The sequence below is a fragment of the Tenrec ecaudatus genome, chromosome 5 (assembly GCF_050624435.1).
Source record: "Tenrec ecaudatus isolate mTenEca1 chromosome 5, mTenEca1.hap1, whole genome shotgun sequence".
NCBI lineage: Eukaryota > Metazoa > Chordata > Mammalia > Afrosoricida > Tenrecidae > Tenrec > Tenrec ecaudatus.
The window spans coordinates 106044179-106070684 of record NC_134534.1 but is presented as its reverse complement, the minus strand read 5'-3'; the positions used below and the strand labels follow the sequence as shown (position 1 = coordinate 106070684).

Here is a 26506-nt window from a genome sequence, read left to right as displayed (position 1 = left end):
ACATTTGTATATATGTTGCCATCATCATTTTCAAAGCATTTTCTTTCTCCACATTTTCCTCCTCCGTCCCTCTTCCTCCTTCCCTCACGAACCCTTGATAATTTATAAATTATTATTTTTTTCATGTCTTGCACTGTCCAATGTCTCCCTTTACCCCCTTGTCTGTTGTCCAACCCCCTGGGAGGGAGTTATACGTAGGTCATTGTGGGTTATAGGTAGGTCATTGTGATCGGTTCCCCCTTTTCTCTCCCACTTTCCCCTTCCCCTCCTGGTATGGCTACTCAATACTGGTCCCGAGGAGTTTATCTGTCCTATAGTCCCTGTGTTTCCAGCTCTCATCTGTACTCATGTACATGCTGTGGTCTAGCCAGATTTGTAAGGTAGAATTAAGGTCATGATAGTAGGACGTAGAAAGCATTAAAGAACCAGAGGAAAGCTGTAGGTTTCATCGGAGATATACTGCACCCTGACTGGCCCATCTTCTACGTATGACCCTTCTGTAAAGGGAAGTCCAATTGGCTTTGGGCCTCTACTCTGCACTCCCCCCCTCATTCACATTATTTTTGCTCTGGGTATTTGATGCCTGATACCTGATCCCATCGACACAGGCTGGTGTGCTTCTTCCATGTGGGCTTTGTTGTTTCTCAGCTCGATGGTTGCTTATTTATCTTCAAGCCTTTAAGACCCCAGACACTATATCTTTTGTCAGGTTTCTTCATATTTGCTTATGCACCCACTTTGTCTTTAGCGATCGTGTCGGGAAGGTGAGCATCTCAGAGTGCCGGATTATTAGAACAAAGTGTTCTTGCATTGAGGGAATACTTAAGTAGAGGCCCAATGTCCATGTGCTTCATGAATACTAAACCTATAAATATATATATACCTATAAATATATATACATAGATCTATTTCCCCATCATCCTATATAAGTATGTTTACATATATACATGCCTGTATTTAGACCTCTATAAATGCCCTTTGCCTCCTAGTTCTTTCCTCTATTTCCTTTTACTTTCCTCTTTTCCCACTATCATGTTAAGCCTTCATTTGGGTTTCAGTAATTCCTTTCGGTTACATTGCTTTTGATCAAGCCCTACCAGATCTCCTTGCCATCGATTTTCGGTCACTTGTTCACTTGTCCCTGGGTTTATTAACACCCACTTCCTTTCCCCCGCCTTCCACTCTCACATATTCCTCCTGGAACTGTCTTCCTGTTGTCTCTTCTGGCTTGTTTATCCCGCATCCAGATAGACATGCAGCTACAATAATATGCACAAATACAAGACTGAGCACAACAAAGCAACAATAAAAAATAAAACAATAGCTATAACAACAGGAGCAACAACAAAAAGGCAAAACAAAAAAAAGCAAGCCTGTAAATAGTTCAATGTAAATATTATATTTACATATGTACATGTCTGTATTTAGGATTCTCTGTATGCACTTTGCCTCCTACTCCTTTCCTCTCCTTTCGCCTTCCTCCCGTCCCACCACCATGTTCAGCCTTCATTCTAGTTTCAGTAATTCCTCTCAGTTACCTTGCCCTTAGCACTCCCTACCAGTCCTTCCCTCCCCTCCCTCCTCTGGTTTTGAACCACTTGCTGTTCCCATGTCCCTGTGTTGGGTGACACCTCCTCCCTTCCCCTACCTCTCACGCTCTCATGTCCCTCCGTTGGTCCTGTTGTTTTCTTCTCTCATTATTTGTCCAGCCTATCTTGTCTAGGTGGACCTGCTGACATAGTAATATGTGCATACAAATGGATATGACTTTGACAGTGCCTAAGTGGCACATATGAACATGGATAGCTTCAACAGCAGCAACACCGACATGCTGATAATCAGAAAAACCACTAACACACAAAATTTACAAGGTAAAAGAAAAAAAAAAGAAAAAACAAAAAGCTAAAATTAAAAGAAAAATTGCTAGTAGTTCAAGGTCAGTTCGTTGGCCTTTAGGAGTATTTTCTAGATGTAACTTGTGAGGTGCCACATCATGGCCCGAAAGTCCATCCTTTATACTCCCTTGGGATCCCTTTGCTCTGCTTCCTCTACTGCTCCACTGCATGCCCCAGTGTTTGCCTCAGTGTGGCGGGGTCAGCTCAGTCGCACATCCCCCACTGTGTCTCAGGTGCTGTCCCGTGTAGGGCCATGTGTTGGTGCAGGATGTCGCATCTAGCAGTGTGGCCAGCTGTATGGTCCTCTGTACGATGGGCCCTTCGAGCTGGTCTATCGTCCTTGGACTTGGTGGACCCAGGTGTACTCCACTACGTCCTTTCTCCTTCCTTTGTTTCAGCTTCCTTCTGGATGTGGTGTGGTGGGTCAGTTCCTTTCCCACTCCAGACGATCTGTGTTCGTTTTCTGTGGTATTGCCTTGAAATGTGGGGGTCGGCCTAATTCTGGTTTGGGCCAGCGTGTCGTCCAGCCTCTTTGTATAGTCCTCTGTACTTTGCATTGCCCTCCTTGTTTGGTGTGTCGTGGTGGGGTCCGTATGCATGTACCAGTTCTGTGGGGACACAACCGATACTCTCCTCCGGGTGGGTTCGTACCCTGTTCCTCCCCCCCGCCCCCATACCATCCACTTCTTTATGCTGGGCTCTCATGTACTTCCCTAAGTGTGGCCTGCCCTCCCTCCAACTATCTGTGCTTCCCCCCGTTTATTGTGAGATGGATGTTTATTCTTCTATTTCTGTCATGCTGATTGTACTACTGTGGTTTTCTAATGGACTGGTGTCACAGTGGTATAAGTGCTTGCCTGCTAACCCAAAGGTGGGGAGTTCAAAACCACCTGCTGCTTTGTTGGAGGTAGATGAGTCTGTCTGTACAGATAACAGCCTGGGCAATGGTGTGGGGTAATTCTACTCTGTCCTATAGAGTCCTTGTGAGTTGGAATAGACGCAACAGCTATTTTTGTTGTACTGACTTCTCAGGCATTTTGTACCAAAGTATTCTTCTTGTGAAATTGTTATTTAATCTTTCAGAGTGATCCTTTCTTACATTTATACCTGCACCTGTGAAATTGTTTTATTCATCCATTAAAAAAAGATTTATTCCATTATTCATCCACTTTTAACAAACGTAAACGACTGTTTCCTTGCTGCGTCTTTAGTGTGGTACCCTGATAGTTAGCTGCTGCTGCCTCGGAATCGCCTCCCCGGCAGTGGGTTTGGTTTGGTTTTGATAGTGACTGAAAGCCACAGTGACCATTACTTCACTTAGTTTCTGTGGAGTTAGGGGTTTAAACTGGGTAGTTCTGGTTCTGGATCTTCCCGGGCCTACCGTAATCGACAGGGTTGGTAGGACTGGAGGGTCCCCTTCTGAGGTGGCTCGTTGGCATGCTGAGTGAAGAGTGCTGGTTGTTGGGAGAAACCAAGTCCCTCGCCCTGTTGAGCTGCTCCAGTGCCCTCATGAAATGGCAGCCGACTTACCCAACCATCACGAGAGAACAAAACAGAAGCCACGCCAAGTCTTTAGGATGGAATTCAGAAGTGATCGTGTGTTAAACAGATGGGAGAGACAGACTCGGGAGGGAATGCCAGAGGAATAGACTCCATGGGCCTTCTGAAATCTGCCTGCTTCATGTCTTCCTTGTTCATCGTTTAGTGTCTTTATTTTCATCCATTAATGTGGCATTAGAGTAGCCATTCTTTAAAAGAGGGCAGCGATGGGTCATTGGTCAAATTGTTGCCTTTGATGCAAGAGACCGGGGTTCAGTGAACCCATAGATCTGTCCGTGGAGGCTTGCATGCGTATCTGTGATGATGAACAGGTTTCAGTGGAGCTTCCAAGCTAAGATTAAGAAGACAGACCTGGTGATTTACTGCCAGAAAATTGGATAATGAATTTTAACCAACTCATTGTGTGACGCACAATGGTCTAATCTCTTGTGCAGGGGATCACTATAACTCAATGGTAGTTCACAACATCAACAACAATTTTATATACGTAACTTCATGTGAAAATATACCAAAATAATTTTATAGTAGTACCTCACTTCCATATGACCAGGAGCACAGTGACACATCATAAAATAGCATTGATTTAGCATTTACTAATTTGAGATTTTTGTTAATAAGGAGCCATTTGTAGGACTCATGAGTAACACATTTAGAATAATTTTATTTGGGAAGGCCTTTTGAATTAGGAAGGATGAATATGTGTAAAATTAATGCATTACTAGCAAATATTCCTTTTGAGAGTTGGGTAAATAGACTTACTCTGAATCCATACATTTTCTTCAACCTATCTCTTTGAGCTCCCATTTATTTGTTAGTTCATCATACTATTGTGGCTTATGTTTTTCTGTGTTGCTGTCACTCGTATTACAAACACAAGCAGTGTCACCCAAAGTGAACAGTTTCAGCAGAGATTCCAGACTAAGAGAAGACTGTGAAGAGGGGATAGACAATCCCGTTCAAAGGAGTTAGCTGCTGAAACCTTTCGGACAACAGTGGGACATTGTCAGATACCGTGAACCTCATGAAAAGCACCGGAGTGCCAGAGTGCCCGAAGCTGAGCCCTTCAGGTTCAAAAGCACTCAAAATATGACTCAGGAAGAGCTGCCTTCTCAAAGCAGAGTGGATTATAGACACATGGATGGAGTAAAGTCTTCAGGACTTTCATTTGCTGATGGAGCATGGCTCAAAATGAGAAGCAGCAGCTTTAAAAATCTATTCATAATTGGACCTTGGAATGTATGAAGTAGGAATCCAGGAAAATTGGAAGTCATAAAAATGAAGTGGGATACATACATAAAGATGGACATCCTAGGTGTAATGAGCTGAAATGGATTGGTGTTGGCCATGTTTAATCAAGACCGTAATATGGTTTACTATGCCCGGAATGACAGATTCAAGAGAATGGTATTATATCAATCCAAAAAGGACATTTCAAAATCTGTCTTGAAGTGCAATGCTCTCTGTGATATATTTATCCCCATACAAAGAAATCCAATCAGTACAAATATGATTCAAATTCATGTACCAACCTCTTCAGTCTGAAATTTATCAAGCATGCAATTAGGATACATAGATAATTATTATATCGGCAATTGGAATGCAAAAGTTGGAAACTAAGAGAAAGGAACCATAATTGAAAAATATGGCATTGGTGATAAAACCTAAGCTGAAGATCACATGATAGAATTTTGTAAGACTTCTTTGCAAATACCTTTTTCAACAACACATGGATTTCTCCAGAATAAAAGACATTAAATTGACTACATGTATTGGAAGGATGATGGAAAAGCTTAATATCAACAGCTAAAACCCAGCCAGGGCTGATTAGAACAGATATTAGTTGCTGATTAGTTGCTCAGATATAAGTTTGGGTTAAAGCTGATGAAAATTCAAGCAAGCTCATGAGAACAGCTGAATTTGGAGAATGCCTCAAGAGCAGATTTGATGCATTGAACTCTCAGGACAGAAGACTTGATGGGCTGTGAGAGGCCATCAGTAACATCATTAATGACGAAAGCGAAAACGCTCATTAAAAATATAGGAAAGAAAAGATCAAAGAAGAGAGTCTGAAACTTGTTTTTAATTTTATAGTAACTAAGACAAGTGGAAGAAAGGAATAAATCAGAGGGCTGGATAGAACATTTGAAAGGGCAGCTCGAGAAGACAAAGTAAAATATTTTTTTGACAAAGTAAAGTATCATAATGAAATATGCAAAGGCCAAAGTTGTCAACAATTTCATGTTACTTGGATTCATAATCAGTTCTCATGGAAGAAGCAGTCAAGTGCTCCTAAAAAACCCCAAAAGCATTGTATTGGGTAAATGTGTTGTATAAGATACCTTTAAAGTGTTGAAAACCTGGGCTCTTACTCTGAGGACTAAGGTGTGCCTAACCCCCGCTGTGGTATTTTCAGTAGCCTCCTGTGCATTTGAAAGTGGGACATTGCATAAAGAAAATCAAAGATGAATTGATGGATTTGAATTACGGTGTTGGTGAAGAATATTGCAAGTACCATGAACTACCAAAGGAACTATCTCATTGTCTTGAAAGAAGTACAGTCAGAATGTTCTTAGAGGTAAGGATGGGGAGACTTCATCTCAAATAATTTGGAGGTTGTTAGGAGGGACCAGTCTCTGCAAAGGACATCATGCTTGGTAAAGTAGAGGGGCAACAAAAAGGAGGAAGACTTGAGAAGACACACTGCAATAGTGCTGAACAAATTGTGAGGATGGCACAGGGTCGACTGGCACCAACAACATAGCATCTCATTGTGCCTAAATATCAATTGATGTATAGGCATTCTCCAGTTGGCTTTAAAATTTGCATTTTTAAATTACAGTTTTGTAATGTTCCTTGCTAGGTGCCAATCTTTTCTCCATTTATCATGACCTAGTTGTCCAGTTGTGAGGATTTTTTCCTCCTTACATTGAGTTGTAATCCATACTGAAGGCTACAATCCTTGATCTTCATCAGCAAGTGCTTCAAATCCCCTTAACTTTCAGCAAGCAAGGTTTTGTCCTCTGCATACTGCAAGTTAACAAGCCTTCCTCCAATCCTGATGCTGCACTCTTCTTCATGTAATCCAGCTTCTCTGATGATTTGCTCAGCATATCGAATGAACAAGCCCTTTGAGTGGATACAACCCTGACACAAACCTTTTCTGATTTTAAACCATGCAGTATTCCCTTGTTCTGTTGGCGCAACTGCCTCCTGATCCATATACAAGTTCAGAATGCGCACAGTGAGCACAATGAAGTGTTCTGGATTTACTGATCTTCTCCAGGTTATCCACAGTTTCTTGTGGCCCACCAAGTTATAAATGCTTTTGCATATTTAAGGAAGTACAATCAACATCTTTCTAGTATTCTCTGCTTTGAGCCCAGATCCACCTGACATCAGCAGTGATGACCTTTGTTCCACATCTTCTGAATCCGCCCTGAAACCATGCTGCTGTAACCACTGTTTGATGAGCTTCAGTAAAAATTTACTTGTGTGCATTATCAATAATCTCATTCTATAGGAATGCATGTATGAAATATATGTGTGAAATGCTCAGGATATGGTTGTTCAGTCAGGACATGCTACATGTTTTTTTCAGGCCTTCTTTACTAACCAAAGGGCATGCCACTTTGCTGTAAGCCTCAGACCAAAGGCACTCAATTGCAGTTCCTTGTGTTAGCCAACCCAGTGTCCCAATTTAGTTCCCAGAGGCACCTTACTCCACACGCTGGCCTGTCCCAAAGCACTCATCTTTACTTGCATTGTGGGCTGGGAATTCCACCACTGTGTCTCATGCACTGGCTTCTGGTTCTTCTGTTGTTGCTACGTTTCTGCCACGCCACTTATCACAACTGTCTTCTTTATCAAGGAGGGTCACTGTGCTTGGATCTCAAGGATCCATAGGACATGCTTTATACTTGGCTTTTGTTGGGATTCCCTACCCCCAACCCCAACCCCTCATCTCGCTCTCGCTCTTGCTCTCGCTCTTTCCCCACCTACTTCTCAGATGGCTCAATTGACAGGATGGCAGTCACAATGAATTCTATTAAGCACAAACAACTGAATCCTATCAGTAATCCCCCTCTGCATTCTATTGCCCAGATCATCAGGAAAAGGTTATTTGATGGAAGTTACTGAGAATATTGGCTGGCAGAGCCATATTAAATAACTAGCTGACCTCTACTAACCCACAGTTACTTAAAAGTATGAGAGGCTAGTTTTGTTTAGAAAGTTAGATGAAAATAATTATCATTCCAATTCAATTAAAGAAGTAGAAGGATTTATATTTAATCTGTTGCTTAAAGAAAAGTGCATATAATTTGAGAGTTTTATATAGAAACTTAGATGAATTCTGAAAGAAGTCTTTGGTTTAATGTACAAACAAATTAAGTCTTATTCTTTTTTTTAAAAAACATTTTATTAGGGGCTCATACAACTCTTATCACAATCCATACATATACATACATCAATTGTATAAAGCACATCCGTACATTCTTTTCCCTAATCATTTTCAAAGCATTTGCTCTCCTCTTAAGCCCTTTTCATCAGGTCCTCTTTTTTCCCCCTCCCTCCCCGCTTCCCCCTCCCTCATGAGCCCTGGATAATTTATAGATTATTACTTTGTCATATCTTGCCTTATCCGGCGTCTCCCTTCACCCCCTTCTCTGTTGTTAGTCCCCCAGGAGGAGGTCACATGTGGATCCCTGTAATCGGTTCCCCCTTTCTAAACCCACTCACCCTCTACTCTCCCAGCATCGCCCCTCACACCCCTGGTCCTGAAGGTATCGTCCACCCTGGATTCCCTGTGCCTCCAACTCCTATATGCACCAGTGCACAACCTCTGCTCTATCCAGACTTGCAAGGTAGAATTCGGATCATGGTACTTGTAGGGGAGGAAGCATCCAGGATCTGGGGGAAAGCTGTCTTCTTTATCGGTACTACATCGCACCCTGACTGACTCATCTCCTCCTCTAGCCCCCTCTGTGAGGGGATCTCCAGTGGCTGACAAATGGGCTTTGGGTCTCCACTCTGCACTTCCCCTTTCATTCACTATAAGTCTTATTCTTAAACCTACTCTGATCTCAGGTGTTTTGTTTAATTTTTAATTGATTTTTGGAGATTTTGTTTTGTCCCTCCCAACCCCCCTCCATCTCCCTCCACCCCACTCCCTGCCAAGGGGTTCTACCAGGAAGTTCTAACATGAAAGAGAGACATTATCCAGTTAGTGTAGAAGAGAAATGAAGCAGAATGGAGATTAGAGTGGAATGCAGAAAGTAGAAACAAACAAAACTGGTTTAAACATCTTTTTAAATTATTTTGTTTACTAGTTTTGGTTATTTTTCAAATAAATAGGAATATAATCATCATTTGATAGGTTGATGTGTAAATGTAGAATCTTAACTAATGTATAGACACATACATTTCACAAATATTAAATAATGAGTGAAATCAAGATGGTCTTTAGCTAGTTGTGTATTGAAACACTATTCTTGTGGTTAGTTCAAGTCAGATTATGGTCTTATATAAGTCTCGTACTCGAAATTTTGTTTTCTGTTATATAAGATTTAACAAACGATTAAAAATTTTTTTACAAAGTCTTTATTGTTTGAAGTGACCGTTGGTTAAGTAATAGAGCTAGCATTTTGTTAGTAATTTCACTTACTAGTCAACATCTAAAGTTTATTACCTCAAGTGAGCTTTGGAATATAACTTATTTGGGGTACAATAAACAGTGCACCAAATTTGGCAAGAAACACTGTGATTCCTTCTAATTTATACATTTAATGTGGTTAGAAATTAAGACCAGCACGTGAAGTGTACTGCCCCCACCCCTGCTCATCTGAGAATAAAACTCATGCTTTTGTCTGTTGTGCCTTCCTGCCACTTAAGGAGTCCTGGTAGCTTAGTGGACTATGAATTGAGGTGCTAACTCATAAAGATCAGCAATTCGAACCCACCAGCGGCTCTGCAGCAGAAAGATGAGGCGGTCTACCTTCTGTCTATTCCTATAAAGAATAAAGTCTAAAAAAAAAGATTAAAGTCTTAGAAACCAAAAAAATAGCAGTTCTACTTTGTCTGACAGGATCATATGAGTTGGAACTAACTCAACGACAGTGAGCATGAACCTTCCTATCCTTAGATCACTAGCTTTGGATCCCATCCTTGGGAAATGCTCGTACTCTTGTTATTGTTCGGTGCCATTAAATCGATTCTGACTCATAGAAACCCGATGGACAATAGAAAAAGCAAAACAAATCTGTTAGGTCCTGAATCATCTTCACAATTGTTTTTATGTTGGAGCCCAATGTTGCAGCCCTGTGCCAATCCATCCTGTTGAGGGCCTTCCTCGTTTTCACTGCCCCTCCACCAACTATGACATCTTCTCCAGGGACTAGTGCCCCCTGACAACGTGTCCGAAGTACTCGAGATGAAGTCTCACCATCCTTGCCTCTGAGGAACATTCTGGCTGTACTTCTTAAGAAGCAAGCCAATCGGATCGCTCTTTTGGCAGTGCACAGTATTCAGTGTTCTTCACAAGCACCCCAATTCAAATACACTGACTCTCCTCGTCAGCCTTCCTTAGTCAGTGTCTAACTTTCACATGCATATGAGGCAGTTGAAATACCAGGGTTTTGATTCACACACACTTTAGTCCTCAAAGTAACCTCCATGCTTTTCAACGGTTAAGAGATCTTGTGCAGAAAATTTACCTAATGCAATTTGTTATTTGATCTCTTGATGGTTGCTTCCATCATGTACTGCCAGTAAATCAAGCCAGTCTGTCTTGGAAGAAGTGCAACTAGAGTGCTCATGTACTTTGGACAATCACGAGAGACTGGTCCATGGAAAGGGACATTATACTTGGTAAAGTAGGTCAGCAAAAAGGGAGATGATCCTCATTGGAGTGGATTGGCAGAATGAATACAACAGTGGACTGAAATAGAACAATTTTGAGAATAGCTCAGGACCGGGCAGTGTTTCATTGCATTGTTCATGAGGTTGTTATGAATTGAAATTGTCTAGAGAGCATCTACTTTGGAAGTATTGTGTTTACTACTCCTGAGAAAATTAGTCATAAAATGAATTGCAGGATAGTAAATATGGCAATATAGAGAGCTTATTTAAAGCAATAGTAGAAATAATAGTGGTGGCAATATAGCGGTAATAGAATGTAATCGTAATACCTTTTATTGCATTTGTTGTTGTTATAATCATCTTAGGTGGCAATAGTGTACCAAACCAATCAAACTCCCTGCCATTGAGTTGATTGTGACTCATTAGTATTATATAGTTCAGACATAAAATGTCCAAATTGTATGTAAATTAATAGTACTTATCCATCTTTACCAATACTATAAGATTTATATTTTTAAATTGTGTGAATTTTAAGAACTACTCAATTAATAGTTTTATTTATTCTAGATTGGTTGGCTAGAACTTTAAATCAAAGGTAGCATGTGAAACAATAGAAACTATATTTAGTATTTCATAAGATTGACTTTTTAATCCATTTTCCCCTTACTATGGAAATTATTTATATCATATACTTCTTACAGTGTTCTTCTAGACATGGTACCTCAGGCTGTTCTTTCGTCAAAGTTCTTTGCCAGTTCAGATTGATTTTATTATGCTGAACTTCAAAGCCATTCTCCGTTGTGATACCTAAATTTCTGGTCTTAGCAGCTCTAATTTTTGTCATAGTCCAATAGTATCTTCTGAGTTCCACAGTCATAGTTATTTTTAAATAGCTTTATTGGCATATTCTTTACATATCATATCATTCAATCCATCAATTATGTTACGAGTGCTACAGTCATCACCACAATCATTGTTATCACATTCATTGTTGTTAGCTCCCCATTTCCCCCCACCTTCCCCTGTAATTATTAATCCAGTACTGTTTCTTCAGATTTACCTATATATTTCATATACAGAGAATCCATACAAAACGCAGTTACAAAGCAAACAAACAAAAAACCCAATAACAATGACTAGACGGGGGTGGGGGAGCAGAAAAAAAACAATGACTAGACAAAACATAGGCAAAACCTCAATAAAAATGAAAGAAAATATTAAAAGCCGACAACTTTAAAATGGGTCAAAAAGAGCAAACGATACGATACTACATTTTAACCTAACTACATCTGCCACAATTGACTTTACAGTGCTCTCTGAAAGAAAGGCCGTTCACATCCCTCATCTGTGCTCAGAATGCCGACGTGGGCCACTCCTCTGCTCCCCTCCGTGGCGCGTGTAAGCCTCTCTCGGGGCAGACTCCTAACTGCCGTTGGTTGCAGGGAGATCTCCTTTCTCTGCAGTGTTTGAGCCATGGACTGGTGTCAACAGCTCTCTTATACGCACCATTTCTCCTCTCATTCTGCTGCTTCGCTCATCTGTCTTCCTTATGCTTCTCTCTGCAGCTTCACTTTCTGTTTCTTTGGTATCAAAACGTCTATGAAGTTGGATCCTTATACACACAGAATCCTTCCCAGTTTCCAGGCTGAGCCTTGAACTTTATGAACGGAACTGATATGAACTGAACTGACCTCTCTGCGTAGGCCATAGACACTTCATTGGCATAGAAACCCCACACTTAACGCTATTGAGTAGATGTCGATACATGGCCATTCTATATGACAGGAGAGAAATGCCCCCTGTGAATTTACGAGACTACTGTTTACCAGAATAGAAAGCCTTCCTTGACAGCTGGTGGTTGGAACTGCTCACCTTGCGGTTAACAGCCCATCTTGTAACTAACATATCACTAGTAGGTTACAAATACATCATTTGCATGATCTACTGATCCAGCCCTGCAAAATATATACCAATCACAGGAAAGACAGCAGCCGAGGACCAGAAAAAAGTATCAAACCAAGTTGTTTACAGCTTACCCAGGAAATGCCAGCCAACCTGGATAAAAGTAACTTTTTCGGTTAGGAAACTAGGACAAAGGCAACTCCTTAGGATTTAAGGTGTTTTCCAAAGAACCAAAGCAAGGACCACATAAAGAAGTCATTTCACCACAGATCTCTAAGCCTTTGCTGCTGGTTTGACCATTCTCAGCCAGTCCAACCCAAGAGGAAAGATTTATATTAATGTTAGATCCTTTGAGATTTAATGGAAAAATTATTTGATGCCCCACAGAGGTAGGGATTATGTTTACTATTGTCAATACATTCATACCAGACATGCATTTACTTTGTGAAAGTAACAATCCTATGGAAAACTTATATAAGGTTTATGAAAGACTAGTTCCTATGCTTTACTCCTTTCTCCACAAACCTGGCCAAGTTTCCACTTCCATGTGTTTTTCTAATGTGAGAAACATTGTATGCATGACTGCTATAACTCAGAAATCATGTTAGTATCATCTCTCTTTCACATTTCAACCATTTCGATAGCCACTGCTATTGCATTTCAGCTTCAGAGATGTTGAAAATGAGAGTGCCAAGGAGAAACGGCAGTGCAGTCTGGCTTCTTTCTTCCTTCCTTTGCTTTTCCTTTTTCCTTCCCTGTGTTAGTCTGAGGAGACTGCAGAAACAAATTCATAGACAGTCATGTGTATATAGGAAAAGGCTGTACATAAAGAGTAATTGTACATTAAGAAAACATCCCAATCCAGATCAAGTCCATATGTCCAATACTAGTCCATAAATTCCTCTTTAGACTCCTGCAGCCATGCAATAATGCTGAATGTAGGAAGATCACAGCCCAGTAGGTAGAAAGTCTTATGGATCCAGTGGCGGTCAAAGCATTTAAGCACTGGCAGGGATCTCCACGTGACTTCTGCTCCCAGGGCTCTGGCTGCATCAACATAGTTCCATCAGGTGCTTCATCAGTAATGTCTCGCAGGAAATGACCATGCGTCCACCTCCAGTGAGCTATTTATTTCCTTAGGGCCTCCTAATGAAGGTCATCAAGCTGGCACCGGATTGACAGGCTAAACTCCACTTCTTTACTCTTCAGTCTCAAATTGACAATAGATTTTGTAACTACCACACTCTCCGTAACTCATTTATTTAAGAGATTCTTTGAAGTCAAAGTTAACTCAGTATGTATCAGTTGTAGTTTATGTAAGTGCAGCTGGTGTATTTTTTATTTCCTTCAGAGCATTTTGATGCTTTTAGTGGCCATCTCGTCCTTACTTCTCCCCATCTCTCATGCGCCTCACTGTATATGTGTAGAGAACTAGGTAATGAATGAATACTATTTTTCTGGTTTGCTGTCACTGTCTTTAACCTGAATTTGTCTTTAAAAATAGTTAAAGATAAAAGTGTCACTTAATGTTAAGCCATCTTTCATTCATTTTGTATTTTCTAACAAAGACTTTAAATTGTGATGGTTCTAAAGAATTATTTTTGAGTATATTGTAGTAAACAGTAGGCTTTCTAAACCCAGTTCATCTTTATGTGGTTGAATTGGGTGTTATTTTCCTCTTGAACTTGGACATGAGTATGACTTTACATTTCTTCTGTTTCTCCTTCGTAGTGGATCCTAGTAGGCCACCACCACCGTTATTACTTACTGCCACTGAGCTAATTACGACTTGCAGCAACTCTCTATAGAATTTCTTGGACTAAATTTTTAATAATCCAAACAGACTGTTATCAAGTTGCCCCAAATGAAACCAAACTCACTGCCTTGAGCTGATTCTGGCTCATAAAGCTCTGGTAGCACAGTGAGTTGTTCAAAACCACCAGCTGCACTTCCAGAAAAAGAGGGAGTGGGGTTTGATCCTTTAAAGATTTACAGTCCTGGAAGTACATAGGGGCAGTTCTGCTTTGTCCTATGGAGTTGCTATGAGTTGGAGTGGGAGCAGACAGCCTCATCTTTCACCCATGGAACGGCTAGTGGGTTTGAACCATTGATCTTGTGGTTGTCAGTCCAGTGCATAGCTCACTGCACTGCCAGAGATGGTACTTAATCCGGGCCTCATCCCAGTTAGTTGCAGAGTTAATTTTTAAAACTCTAAAAATTGCAATAGCATTCATTCCTAATGTATGCTTGTCAAGAGTGCATAGGACTTAAACATTTTGCTCAAGTATGTCGTTAATGTATGTGATCAAAAAATAGCTTTATAAATTAAAAACCACTAGAACTTAAATTTTTGTAAGAGCTTTTTAAAACTGAATTGCAGTGCACAGTGTGATGTTTGTATCTGAGCGTTGGTCAGAAATCTTGATTTGTTTTATAAAAAGTAGAAACACTGTACTATTTTTAAAGTAATTTTATTGGGGCTTGTGCAATGCTTATCCACAACATCTGTTGTGTCAAGGATATTTGCACATTTGTTGCCATCATCATTCTCAAAACATCTGCTTTCCACTAGAACCCCTGGCATCAGCTCCACATTTTCCCCTCCTTACCCGTTCCCCTTCCCTCATGAACCCTTGATAATTTACAAGTCATTATTATTTTGTCATATCTTACATTGCCCGACATCTCCCTTACCCCACTTTTCTGTTGTCTATCCCCCAGGGAGGAGTTTGTATGTAGATCCTTGTAATCAGTTCCCCCTTTCTACCCCATCTTCCCTCCACCCTCCTGGTATCACCACGCTCACCACTGCACCTGAGGGGTTCATCTGTCCTGTATTCCCTGTGCTTCCAGTTCCCATCTGTACCAGTGTACATTCTCCATTCCAGGTGCATTTGTAAGGTAGAATGATAGTTCATGTAAGGGATCATGATAGTTCGGGGAGGAAGCATTTAAGAACTAGAGGAAAGTTAATGTTTCATCACTGCTACATTGCATCCTGACTGGCTCATCTCTTCCCCCGAGACCCTTCTGTAAGGGGATGTCCACTTGCCCCAAAATGGCCTTTGGGTCCCCATTCTGCACGCCCCCTCAGTCACAATAATGTGATATTTGTTCCTTGATGCTTGATACTTAATTCCATCGACACCTCATGATCACACAGACTGGTGTGCTTCTTTCATGTGGGCTTGGTTGCTTCTCAGATAGATGGCTGCTTGTTTATCTTCAAGCCTTTAAGGTCCCAGACACTATATCTTTTAATAGCTGGGCACACTCAGCTTTCTTCACCACATTTGTTTATGCACCCATTTGTCTTCAGCGATCATATTGGGAAGGTGAGCATCATGGAATGCCAGTTTAATACAACAAGGTGTTCTTGCATTGAGAGAATACTTGAGTGGAGGCCCAATGTCCATCTTCTACCTTAGTACTAAACCTATAAATATAAGCTCATAGATTTGTTTCCTCATCATCATAACTAAATATATTTACATATGTACATACCTGTATTTAGACCTCTATAAATGCCCTTTGCCTCCTCTTTCCTCTATTTCCTTTTACTTTCCTCTTTCTCACTATCATGCTCAGCCTTCATTTGGGTTTCAGCATTTCCTCTTGGTTACATTACCCTTGCTCAAGCCCTACCAGGCCTCCTACACCCTCCTAGCCACTGGTTTTCAACCACTTGCTGTTCCCTTGTTCCCGAGTTTGTTAACACCACTTCCTCTTCTTTCCCCGCCCCCCGACCTACTCTCCCTCTGCCTTCTCCCTCTGAACAGTCAGCCCAGTTGTTTTCTCCTCCAGATTGTTTATCCAGGTGTGCTCCCTTCTTGATTCACTCCATTTTGGGGGGTTCAGACCACGCTATTTCCCCAACATGTGACCCCAGAAATGTCCTTTGTCGCAGTCTGCTCCAGTAAGGGGATAGCGTGATACATGCTGTAAACACTGTACTATTTTTACCTTTTATTAATTTTGACTAGGGATATTGGCTGCATAATTTTTTTAAACTTTTTTTCTCATAAGAACTTGTCATAAATATTTTATTGGAAAATGCTACATTTTTATGTTAATATTTTAATGAATTACCATATGTGTTGTTTTTGATAATGGTAAGGGAGTAAGTATACTTTCTGAATAAGCAAGGTTAAATAGTTAAATTGTATAAACTTTATGTCACAGCATTGTACTAGATATTTATTTAGAAATAAATCATCTTTTTCTCCTCTTTTCATATGTAGATTATATATTTGGGAAGAACTCCAGAAGAAGCTAATAGGATATTAATGTTTGGAGATACATCTTATATTCCATTCAGGTAAATATAAGAATGATGTGGTAGGTTAATTTAATGAGACCCTTCTCAGAAACATATTGGTAGTTGTTTCTGAAGAAAACAAAAAGAAGAAGTTATGATAAGTTATTTTATGGTGGATGCAACTAATTTCTCAATAGTAACATTATAAATATTCTGTTGTGGGACATCTATTTCTATGTGTAGGGTGTTTAATAGCACCCTGACCTCTGTCCGCTGGACATCACTCATTCATACACACACACACACACACATACACAAAGCCAATTTTCAGAACTAAATAGGATTCCAAACATTGCCACAGATCTTATCCCTTAAGGAGCAAAATTGCCCCTGGTTTCTATCACAGCCAGTAATAGAAATTAGACTAAGTAATCAGCCAAGGATCCTGGATTTCTTATATTCAAAGCTACCATTGAGGTGTTTGGTTTTACTTGAAAATGAAAGCATTCCCATTGATAAGTTATTTCTGGGACTAAAGCTAGGGGACCAGCAGCAAAGCTAGTGGTGACGGTGTGACCAGTGCTAGTAGACAAACACAGTAAATTGCTATGCCATAGAGGATACAGGTAAGTAGCGTCTTTACAGAAACGATGACTTCCTTAAATGACACTTAATACATGCTTACAATGAAGGCATTTTGAAAATCTTTTTCTTTAAATAAAATTAAGCATTAATTTTTTTCTCTGCACATTTATCAAAATAAATATGTGGAGTTTGTCTTCTCTCTGTCTTCCACAGCACTCTCTTTTTAAAAAAAATCATTTTATTGCGGGCTCATGCAACTCTTACACAATCCATACATACATCAATTGTGTCAGGCACATTTGTACATTCATTGCCCTCATCATTTTCAAAACATTTTTTCTCCACTTAAACCCTTGGCATCAGCTCTTCATTTTTCCCCTCCCTCCCTGCACCCTTCCCTCATGAACCCTTGATAATTTATAAATTATTATTTTGTCATATCTTATACTGTCCAACGTCTGCCTTCACTCACTTTTCTGTTGTCCGTCCCCCAGGGAGGAGGTTATATGTAGATCCTTGTAATCGGTTCCCCCTTTCCACCGCACCCTCCCACCACCCTCCCGGTATCACCACTCTTACCACTGGTCCTGCTGGAAAATATTTTCATTGCTATGATATAGATATCAGTTCAGTTTTCACCCAGGGCACTGGTTCTCAACCTTCTTCTTTTTTTAAATAATTTTATTAGGGGCTCACACTACTCTTATCACTATCCACACATATCTCAATTGTGTAAAGCACATTTGTACATGCATTGCCTCATCATTTTCAAAACATTTGCTCTCCACCGAAGCCCCTGGCATCAGCTCCTCAGTTTCCCCCCTCAGCACTCACTTTATTGCTATGTCTCCCAAAGCACGCTCTATTCTTCAGCTGGGTTTGATATTTCACTGCAGTGACAGCAGAACTCACACACAATATCAGTGATTGTGTTTTTCTTAGGGAAGTTGACAGGTTACAGTTGCTCAGATGAGAAATGCTCAGAAATACAGTTGTTCAGTCAGTACTGTCTCCACCGTGCCCATAGGCAGTTTCTCTCTGGCCCTTGGCCTCTTGGTCTGGCCTCTGCCCTGCAAAATTACAAAGTGTTTTAGGACTGCACTTAACCACCTACGGTACCCAACTCCACAAAGTGCTCAGCTTTACTTGCTCTGTGGGCTGGGCATCCACTACTCTGTCTCATACTCTGGTTCTCGTGCTGCTGAAACACTCATAAAATTGGTGAATAGTATTGAATAGACATTTCACCAAAGGGGATCTTTAAATGACCACAAAATATATGAAAAGATGTGCTCAATGTTAATAACTGCCAGAAAGGTGCAAATCAAAACCAAGGAATCCCCCTAAATGACCTACGCTCTGGTGGTCCTGTGGGGTTGGCATTGGGCTGCGAATCACAAGGCTGGTGCTCAAAGCCCATGCAGACGTTTGTGCAGAGTAGCGTTCCGTAACTCCTAGAGAGGGCTGCCGAGATTCAGAGCCAATTTGAGTGCATTGGGTTCTAGTAGCTAAACTGGCTCAGATAAAAAGCAACACAGAAAAAGCAGCTGTTATCTAGGATATGGGGAAATGTAAGCCCTTGAGCAATGGCTGGTAGGAATGAAAATGGTACCTGACTGGGAAAGCGGTATGGCTGCTCCCTAAAAATCTAAAACTAGAACTACCGTATGATTAGCAAATTTCACCCTTAAATGTATCAGAGTACATTAAAAGTGTTGCTACAAAATCATAGAAACCTTTATTTGGGGGGAAAAACTACCAGAATGTGAAGCTATTATTTATCAACATGTCCTCCATCAGGCTCATACTCTTCGGAAGATGAAGCTTGCTTTCTTGCTAACCCTTCACTGAAGATTTCTGTGCTCTTCAATTTATACTGCATTCAAAGGGTAGTTTTGATATATTTAAGGGTCTCAAATTGTGTTCCAACCCCTCTTCCACCAATATTCTCTGAGTTACGGGCCAAAAAGCAGTTTGAAGGAACAGGATCAGGGGTATAAGATAGCTAGGGTAATGTTTCCCCCCCAAATTCTCCTGGAACAATGCTTGCTACCCTTGAAGAGTGAACAGGTGCACTGTGATGGGGAAAAAAAGAAGTTTCCCATTTTTTTAAAGCTTCTGAATAGGACGCTGAGTTAGTTTATTGTGCCAAACTGGCCAATAAACACACGTGGGATTAATTGAAGGGCAGAGGGATAAATGGCTCGGTGAGCCTCACCTTTCGAGTTCTCGGGTCTCTTGATTTGTGATGGTTGCACCAGGGTGTAGCTGCCTTAGCAGTTCCCTGCTTTAGCTTGCAAGGCTTACTTCCTACAAGACATCCTCAAGGAGAAGCTACATGGACCTACCTTGATGCAGCCCTGGGTGCTGGATCACCCATGTGGAGACCCCTGCCAGCGCTGAGATGCTTCCGTCGGCATTGTTGTGTCTGTTTTGTGAGATGGAGGAGGAGTTTGTGGACTGGTTTTGGACATATGGATTAATGGGTTAATGTTGGACTTATGGGCTTGGACAGCACTGGGTTGGGATGGTTTCTTGATGTGTACTTAACCTTTATATAAGACTCTCTCTTATACATGAATTTCTGTGGAATTGTTTCTTTAAAGTACCCAGACTAATACAGACGCCAAGATTGTCCTTGATACTTCAAAATGAATTAATCAATATTACTCTGTTGACAGTCTCCCAAGTAGTAGCCACTTTGAATTTAATGGACCTAGCAGATCCCTTTTGAAGCCACTGCTTTAATTGGATTTCATTTTTTAAGGCATTTTTAGACAGATGTATTACTGAGAGAACTTGTCTGCAGTCATCTGTTTTGGCTGCACAGACACGTTAAACGGAGTTTGACTGGAACCCTAGTAGCAATAGTTTTTTATTTACCCTTGTCTACAAAAGGACAAATACTGTATGGCCTCGCTTAAATTAAAGACAAGGAGCCTTCATGTATTGAGACCAAATTTTCTTAGTGATTGCCATGGGTGGGATGGAGGGGGCAAGGAGTTGTCATTATTTATAGAATATTGAGTTTCAGTTTCAGGTGGTGGAAAAGTTGCATTGATTAAGGGTAGGATCATACAGTGGATTCTTGTAATTGTCATCAATGAGTTATCCACTTATAAAAAGTCGTGTGATAGCTATATCTATAACAACACCCCCCACCCCACATTTCCAAAGAGAGTAACTGTTAAGGCAGCTTATGTACAGGTGAATACCTCATGGAATTGGATTCCTCGTTTTGAAGGTTCAGTGCCATGGTTTCATGGAACATCCCAGGTAATTGCCAAGTAACATGTTTAGTGTTTCTGTTCCATTTCCTAATTCCTTACATAGTACTTGAAGTCTTTAAAGTTTGCTGATGACCATTTAAGGTGTGCCAATTGATTTTTGCCTGAAGCAACAGAGGAAGGAGAATTAGGAATGGGAGGCATATATGATAAGCTTGGTTAGTGTGTCCATGACAGATGGGAGTTTTATTATCAGTTCGGTCAATAATAATAGCATAACTATGGTTCTTTTTTTGTTAAGTTTTATTGGCATTTACTTCACATATATAATTCAGTAGTTCATATTATGAAGAATTTTGCAATCATCACCACAATCAATTTTAGTAAAGTCCGGCTCTTAATAAATCTTTAAATCTCTTTTTTAAAATAATATTTATTGACATATCTTATTCCAATATATCCATTCACATACAGTTAAGTTATTCAGTCCCATCTGGTGGGGATATTGATCATCAATGCTATCAATTCCCCTTCCCCCACCCCTGACTTCCCATACCCTAGGGAACCATTACTCCTGTCACTGTCTCTGAGGGGTCATCTCTTTTGACTACCATGTACTAAGGGGTCTTAAATGTACAAAAGAAAAATGAAAATCTAACATGATTCATGAGATATAACCCGTAAAGACCTTAATAGTATGGGAAAGAAATCTTAAAAGGACTAGAGGATAGTTATGTGGTTCATCAGTGCCATAATGTATCCTGGATTTATCATCTATTTTGTGTGGCCCTTCTGAGAGGGACTGTCCACTTGTCTTGCTGGTGGTCTTTGGGTCTCCACTACATCCACTGTACTTCATATCGATTTGGCTAGAAACCTCTTTGAACTTGGTTTTATAATCTGTAAATGGGAGTGAGAAATAGTACCTATTTAGTGAGACTAGAGGTGTTAAATTACATTCTGTATCTAAAACACAGTGTCTGGACCTTAGGTAACATTTGTTGAGTGTTGTTTTGTTTTCTAATTCTTGAATAATTTACGTACAATAAAGGCACTAACTTAGCTAAGAGTCCTTTAGCTAACATTTGCTGATCACGATATTTTTAAAATGAAGTATAATTTATATAGGATAAAAATACCAATCTTTAGTGTACAGCTTAGTAAATTTTTACTTTATATATAGTTACCACATGTAATTCAAGACATAAAACTTGCCATGTCCTTTGGAAGTTACCTTCCTGAACTTCTTGATCACAGATTCTATGGCAGAATACTGATCAAAAGGGAAAGTACACAACTGAACATTAGATTCTCATGGAATCCAGACTTTCTAAAGCCTTGATGACTCTATGAAGTCTAGACACCATTTCCCTGAGATGGTCCCTGAACCCTAAACTAAATGTATCCTGCAAATTTTCTTAAAATGAAACAATAGATTAGGAAAGAACATCATGCTCTTTTAAGATATAGACGGGGTCAAATTGAAGACCCAATCCAAACCAAACTCACTGCCAATGACTTGTTACCATAGCAACTCTATTGGACAGGGTAGAACTGACCTTGTAGGTTTCTGAGAGTATAACTCTTTACTGGAGTATAAAGCCTCATCTTCGTCTCAGGGCTGCTGGTGGTTTCAAACTGCTGACCGTGTGGTTATGAGCCCAATGTATAACCACTTTGATACTAGTTGTTGTTGTTATGTGCCCTAAGTTGGTTCCAGCCTTGTGCACAACAGAATGAAAAGTTGCTCAGTCCTGCACTATTCTTTCAATTGCTCCTATGCCTGAACATACTGTTGTAGCTACTGTGGCAGCCCAACTCATTGAAGGCCTTCCTCTTTGTCACTTCCCCTCCACTCTACCAGGCGCGATGTCCTTCTCTAGGGACCGATCTCTCTTGACAACATGTCCAAAGAGTATAAGACAAAGTCTTGCCATCCTTACTCCTAAGGAGCATTCTAAGCATACTTCTTCCAAGACAGATCAGGTTGTCCTTTTTGCAGTCCACGGAATTTTGAATACCGTGTATACTCGTGAATAAGCCGAGTTTTCAGCACAAAAAATGTGCTGAAAAACTGGGGTTCGGCTTATACATGGGTCAGTGGTACCCCAGCGAGGTAACATCTCGCTGCCACCCCACCCCCACCCCCCAGGTTACAGGACAAGCGCCTGTTATCTCACGGGTGATTGCTGTTTCTAGGCTGTTCATTCAAAGCCCGACTGACACTGCAGGGCTTTGAATGTTTGTTTACTCACATGTAACCAATCAGAGCTGTCCTATGACATGGACGGCTCCAATTCGCAGAAGCTCCCATAGTGATTCACTTACACCGCAGCTGAACTGGTAAGGATGTGTCTGTGGTTGCATTCCCACTCTCCCCTCTAGTCTCTGTGTTAATTCACATCCTGCATCCCCCACCCCATTCCCCATCGTCCCGGCTAACACGTCGCGGGGGGTGGGGGCAGTATTACCATGAAAGTTCTTTTACAAGGTCTTGTTTTTTTATCCTGTTAGAAATGGATACTCTTGAACCAAAACAACAACGCCAGTCATATGAGGCTGGTTTCAAAATGAAGTTTGTGTCAACAGCAGAAGAGAGCAATAACAGTATTGCAAGCAGGGAATTCTGTGTTGATGAAAAGCAAGTGAGGGAGTGGCGGAAAATGAAGGCTGATTTGGAACAGATTCCAAAATCTAAAAAAGCTTGTCATGCTTTAACGTCTTTTTATGGGGCTCTAGAGAGTGAATTGCATAAATGGGTTATGGAGTGTTGTCAAAATGGTTACTGCATAACACACATGGGAATCCACATACATGTTTTACAAATGGCTAAGGATGACAAATATAAAGCACTAGGCATTGAAAAATTTGCTGCGTCAGCAGGATGGTGTACCCGCTTCATGAATAGGTTTGGCCTACTAGGTTTGAGACAAAAAACAAAGATTTCTCAGAAATTGCCACAAGACCTTGAAGAAAAAATTACCGTATGTCATTCCGGTCATTTATTATAAAGTAAAGAAGGATTTATAATTATGACCTGGCAGATATTGGGAATATGGATGAAACTGCCATGAGTTTTGATCTTCCAAGCAACAGAACTGTGGCAAGTTTAGGGGAAAAAAAATCATTTTTCTCAAAACCACAGGAAATGAAAAAACAAACATTTTACAGTTCTATCATGTTTGGCTAATGGAACTAAGCTGTATCCTGTCATTTTTAAAAGAAAGACCTTGCCTAAAAAGATCAGTTTCCCACCAAGAATTACTGTCTGTGCACATGTTAAAGGCTGGATGGATGAAGACGGAACAAAAGAAAATGGCCGGAAGAAATTTGGAACTGATGGCCAGGAGCAGCCTTAAAGAAAAAGCCATCATTACTTGTTTGGGATATGTTCAGAGCCCACCTTATCGGATGACATTAAAAAATTGGCAAAATCTAGTAAAGTTACTTTAGCTGTTATTCCAGGTGGACTTACATCTGTACTGCAGTCTCTGGCTATATCTTTGAATAAGCCTTTTAAAGACCATGTGCGAAGGATGTGGCATGAATGGATGTCATCTGGTCAAGCCCGACTAACAAAAGGAGGAAATCTCATGAAGCCTGACAGAGTTAATAGCAAAGTGGGTTCAAGATTCATGGGAAGGCATTCCAGAAGACATGGTGCGACGTGCCTTCCAGAAATGTAGTATTAGTAATGCTATGGATGGCAGTGAAGACTGCGCTTTGTATGAAAATGACAGCAGTGATGGTGATGACGGCGATCTCAGTGAGGACAGTGTCTATGATGACCTCACACCAGCTGAAGCTCTGCATTGGGATACGGATGATGACAGGAATCCAGTTTTGAAGGATTTTAACTCCATTTTAGCTTGGTTGCTGATTGAGCTCAAGGAATAGTACTCTTAAGGTATCATTGTTGATACCTTATTGTTTTTGTTGAACCTATTTTCCACTTACTGTGCTGGTTTACTAATGTTAAATGACTTGTCCTTTTATTTATGTTTTTTATTTAAAATAAATATTTGAATACATTACTCCACTGATGTCTCAATTTTTAGTAATTTTAATTTGTTTTTATTATTGAAACTCACCAATAGCTTCTGCATTTTCCACCGTAGTCAATCAGTTTTTCTTGTTTCCCAGGTAATAATTAGGTACCTCGGCTTATACTTGGGTCGGCCTATATTCGAGTATATACGGTATTCTTTTCAAGCACCACAATTCAAATGCATCAATTCTTCAGTCTCTTTATTCAGTGTTCAACTTTCACATGCACATGAAGCAATTGAAAAGACCATGGCTTGTGTTCGGCACACCTTAGTCCTAAAAGTAACAGTGCTTTTCAGTACTGCAGCGGATTTACATAATGCAACAATTGACTGCTGCTTCCATGAGCTTTGATTGTTGATCCAAGCAAAACAAAATAGTGACAACTTCAATCTTTTCTCCAATTATCATGATATTACCTATTGGTCCATGTGTTAGTCTGGGTTGACTAGAGAAACAAATTCATAGAGCCTCATGTATATAAGAAAAAGCTTTACACACAATTGAAAAACATCCCAGCCCAGTCCAGATCAAGTCCATAGTCTGATATTAGCCTATGTCTCCAATACCAATCTATAAATTTCTCTTCAGACTCATGCAACACATACAACCATAAATTGAAAACAGCAGTGAAAAAGTAGTTATGTGAGTTTACGTTAATGGGGGAGAAGCAACTTGGAAAAGGGTGATGAGCATGGTTTTACAGCTGGAAGAATATAATATCGGTGTCCCTGAACAGTAGAAATTATTAAATTATGCTCTGAAATGTAACAAACAAAATAACTTATGAAGAGTAAAGGGGAAGGAAAGAGGCTATAGGGCCCAGAACGTTGCTTACTTGTATAGCTGTGTTCATTGTTGTTGGTTCCTCTTGAACTTGCTCAGATTCACAGTGATCCTGTGTGTATAGCAGGGTGTTTAAAATTGTTAAACTTTGGCTCTGAGAAAAGAAATCTGTTGTGCTGGCTCATGAGCACAAACTCTCTAAAAGAAGAGGACTTAGCCTAAAGACAGTTCAAGATTATAAAATTTGAATATCTTAAGTTATAGATGCCATATATGTGACTTATCAAAAAAAGTGTTTATAAAAGTATGCATTTTTTGTTTCCAGCCTGTGATTCATCACAAAAATCAGTGGATTACATCACAGAAATATAGCTAAGATTTTAGTCTTTTATAGTAATTTAAAAGGAACTCCCAGTGACACCGTATTTAAATGCATTGCTGCTTATTGAAAGGTCTGCAGTTGGAATCCACTAACAGCTACTAGCCAGAAAGATGTGACAGTCAGCGTCATCAAGATTTCAGCCTTGGAAACCTGATGGAAAATTCTCCTCTGTAATATAGGACCACTGAGTCAGAATCAACTTACAGCAATGGATATAAAAAATTTTATAGAAATTTTATAGAGTAATTTTATATTTATTGAATTAATAAAATAATGTGGACTTGTATTTTGTTTTTTCTCCCCCCTTTTTAGTAAATAATCTTTACAAAACAAGATATTATAGGGGTATAATTGAGAAAATAGCACAGAGAATCATATGACTTTCTCTGGCTTCCCTATTGCTATGAGGCAGAGGTTAGACATGCCTCCACCCTCCATCCTTCACCCTATTCTGACACCAATTGTTTCTCCCACAAAACTTTACTTCTCTGCTGGGTTCTTTATTAATTACAGTGGCCATGTAAAAGTCACAGACAATACACATGATCAAAGTATGTGTGGGTTGGGGCTGAGGGAAGGCTTATTAGGGAAGTCATTAGGACACCACAAGCCCAGGTCCCAAAACATTAAGGATCTAGGCATTGGTCCATTGCAGCACCTCTCCCTAGCCAGTAGCCAAGTGTTTCTCCAATCCTCAGCCTTTCACTCACTTGGTCCCTTGGCTTTGCCCCTGTGGTCCAGGAAGCTAGCCCACTGCTTTCCCTCAACCTTGTATGTGCAGCAGCAGAATGTACTGCTCCCCTATTGTCTCATGTCTTTGCCGTGGCCTCTCGTCTCAGCCAAGCTCCTTTGACTTGTCTCTTGGTCTGCCTGTTGCCTGTGATCTCTTCAGACAGTAATCTCAAATGTACTCTACGGCATTCTGATGGTCCTGAGATTTCTCTTTCCTCAAGATACTTAGTTCATCCTTCTAGCCAGGAGAGTGGCAACTAAACCGACCCTCTGTTAA

The 26506-nt window shown here is 40.3% G+C and overlaps 1 protein-coding gene across 8 annotated transcripts in view; it reads left to right on the top strand.

Annotated features, from left to right (window-relative positions):
• CDC14B (cell division cycle 14B) overlaps window positions 1-26506 on the top strand; it is a 103404-nt gene that overhangs the window by 39653 nt on the left and 37245 nt on the right. For all 8 annotated transcript variants that reach the window (XM_075549810.1, XM_075549812.1, XM_075549808.1 and 5 more), the window contains exon 5: window positions 16454-16530. In XM_075549810.1, coding sequence (XP_075405925.1) covers window positions 16454-16530 — 77 coding nt within the window. The remainder of the gene's footprint in view (window positions 1-16453; window positions 16531-26506) is intronic.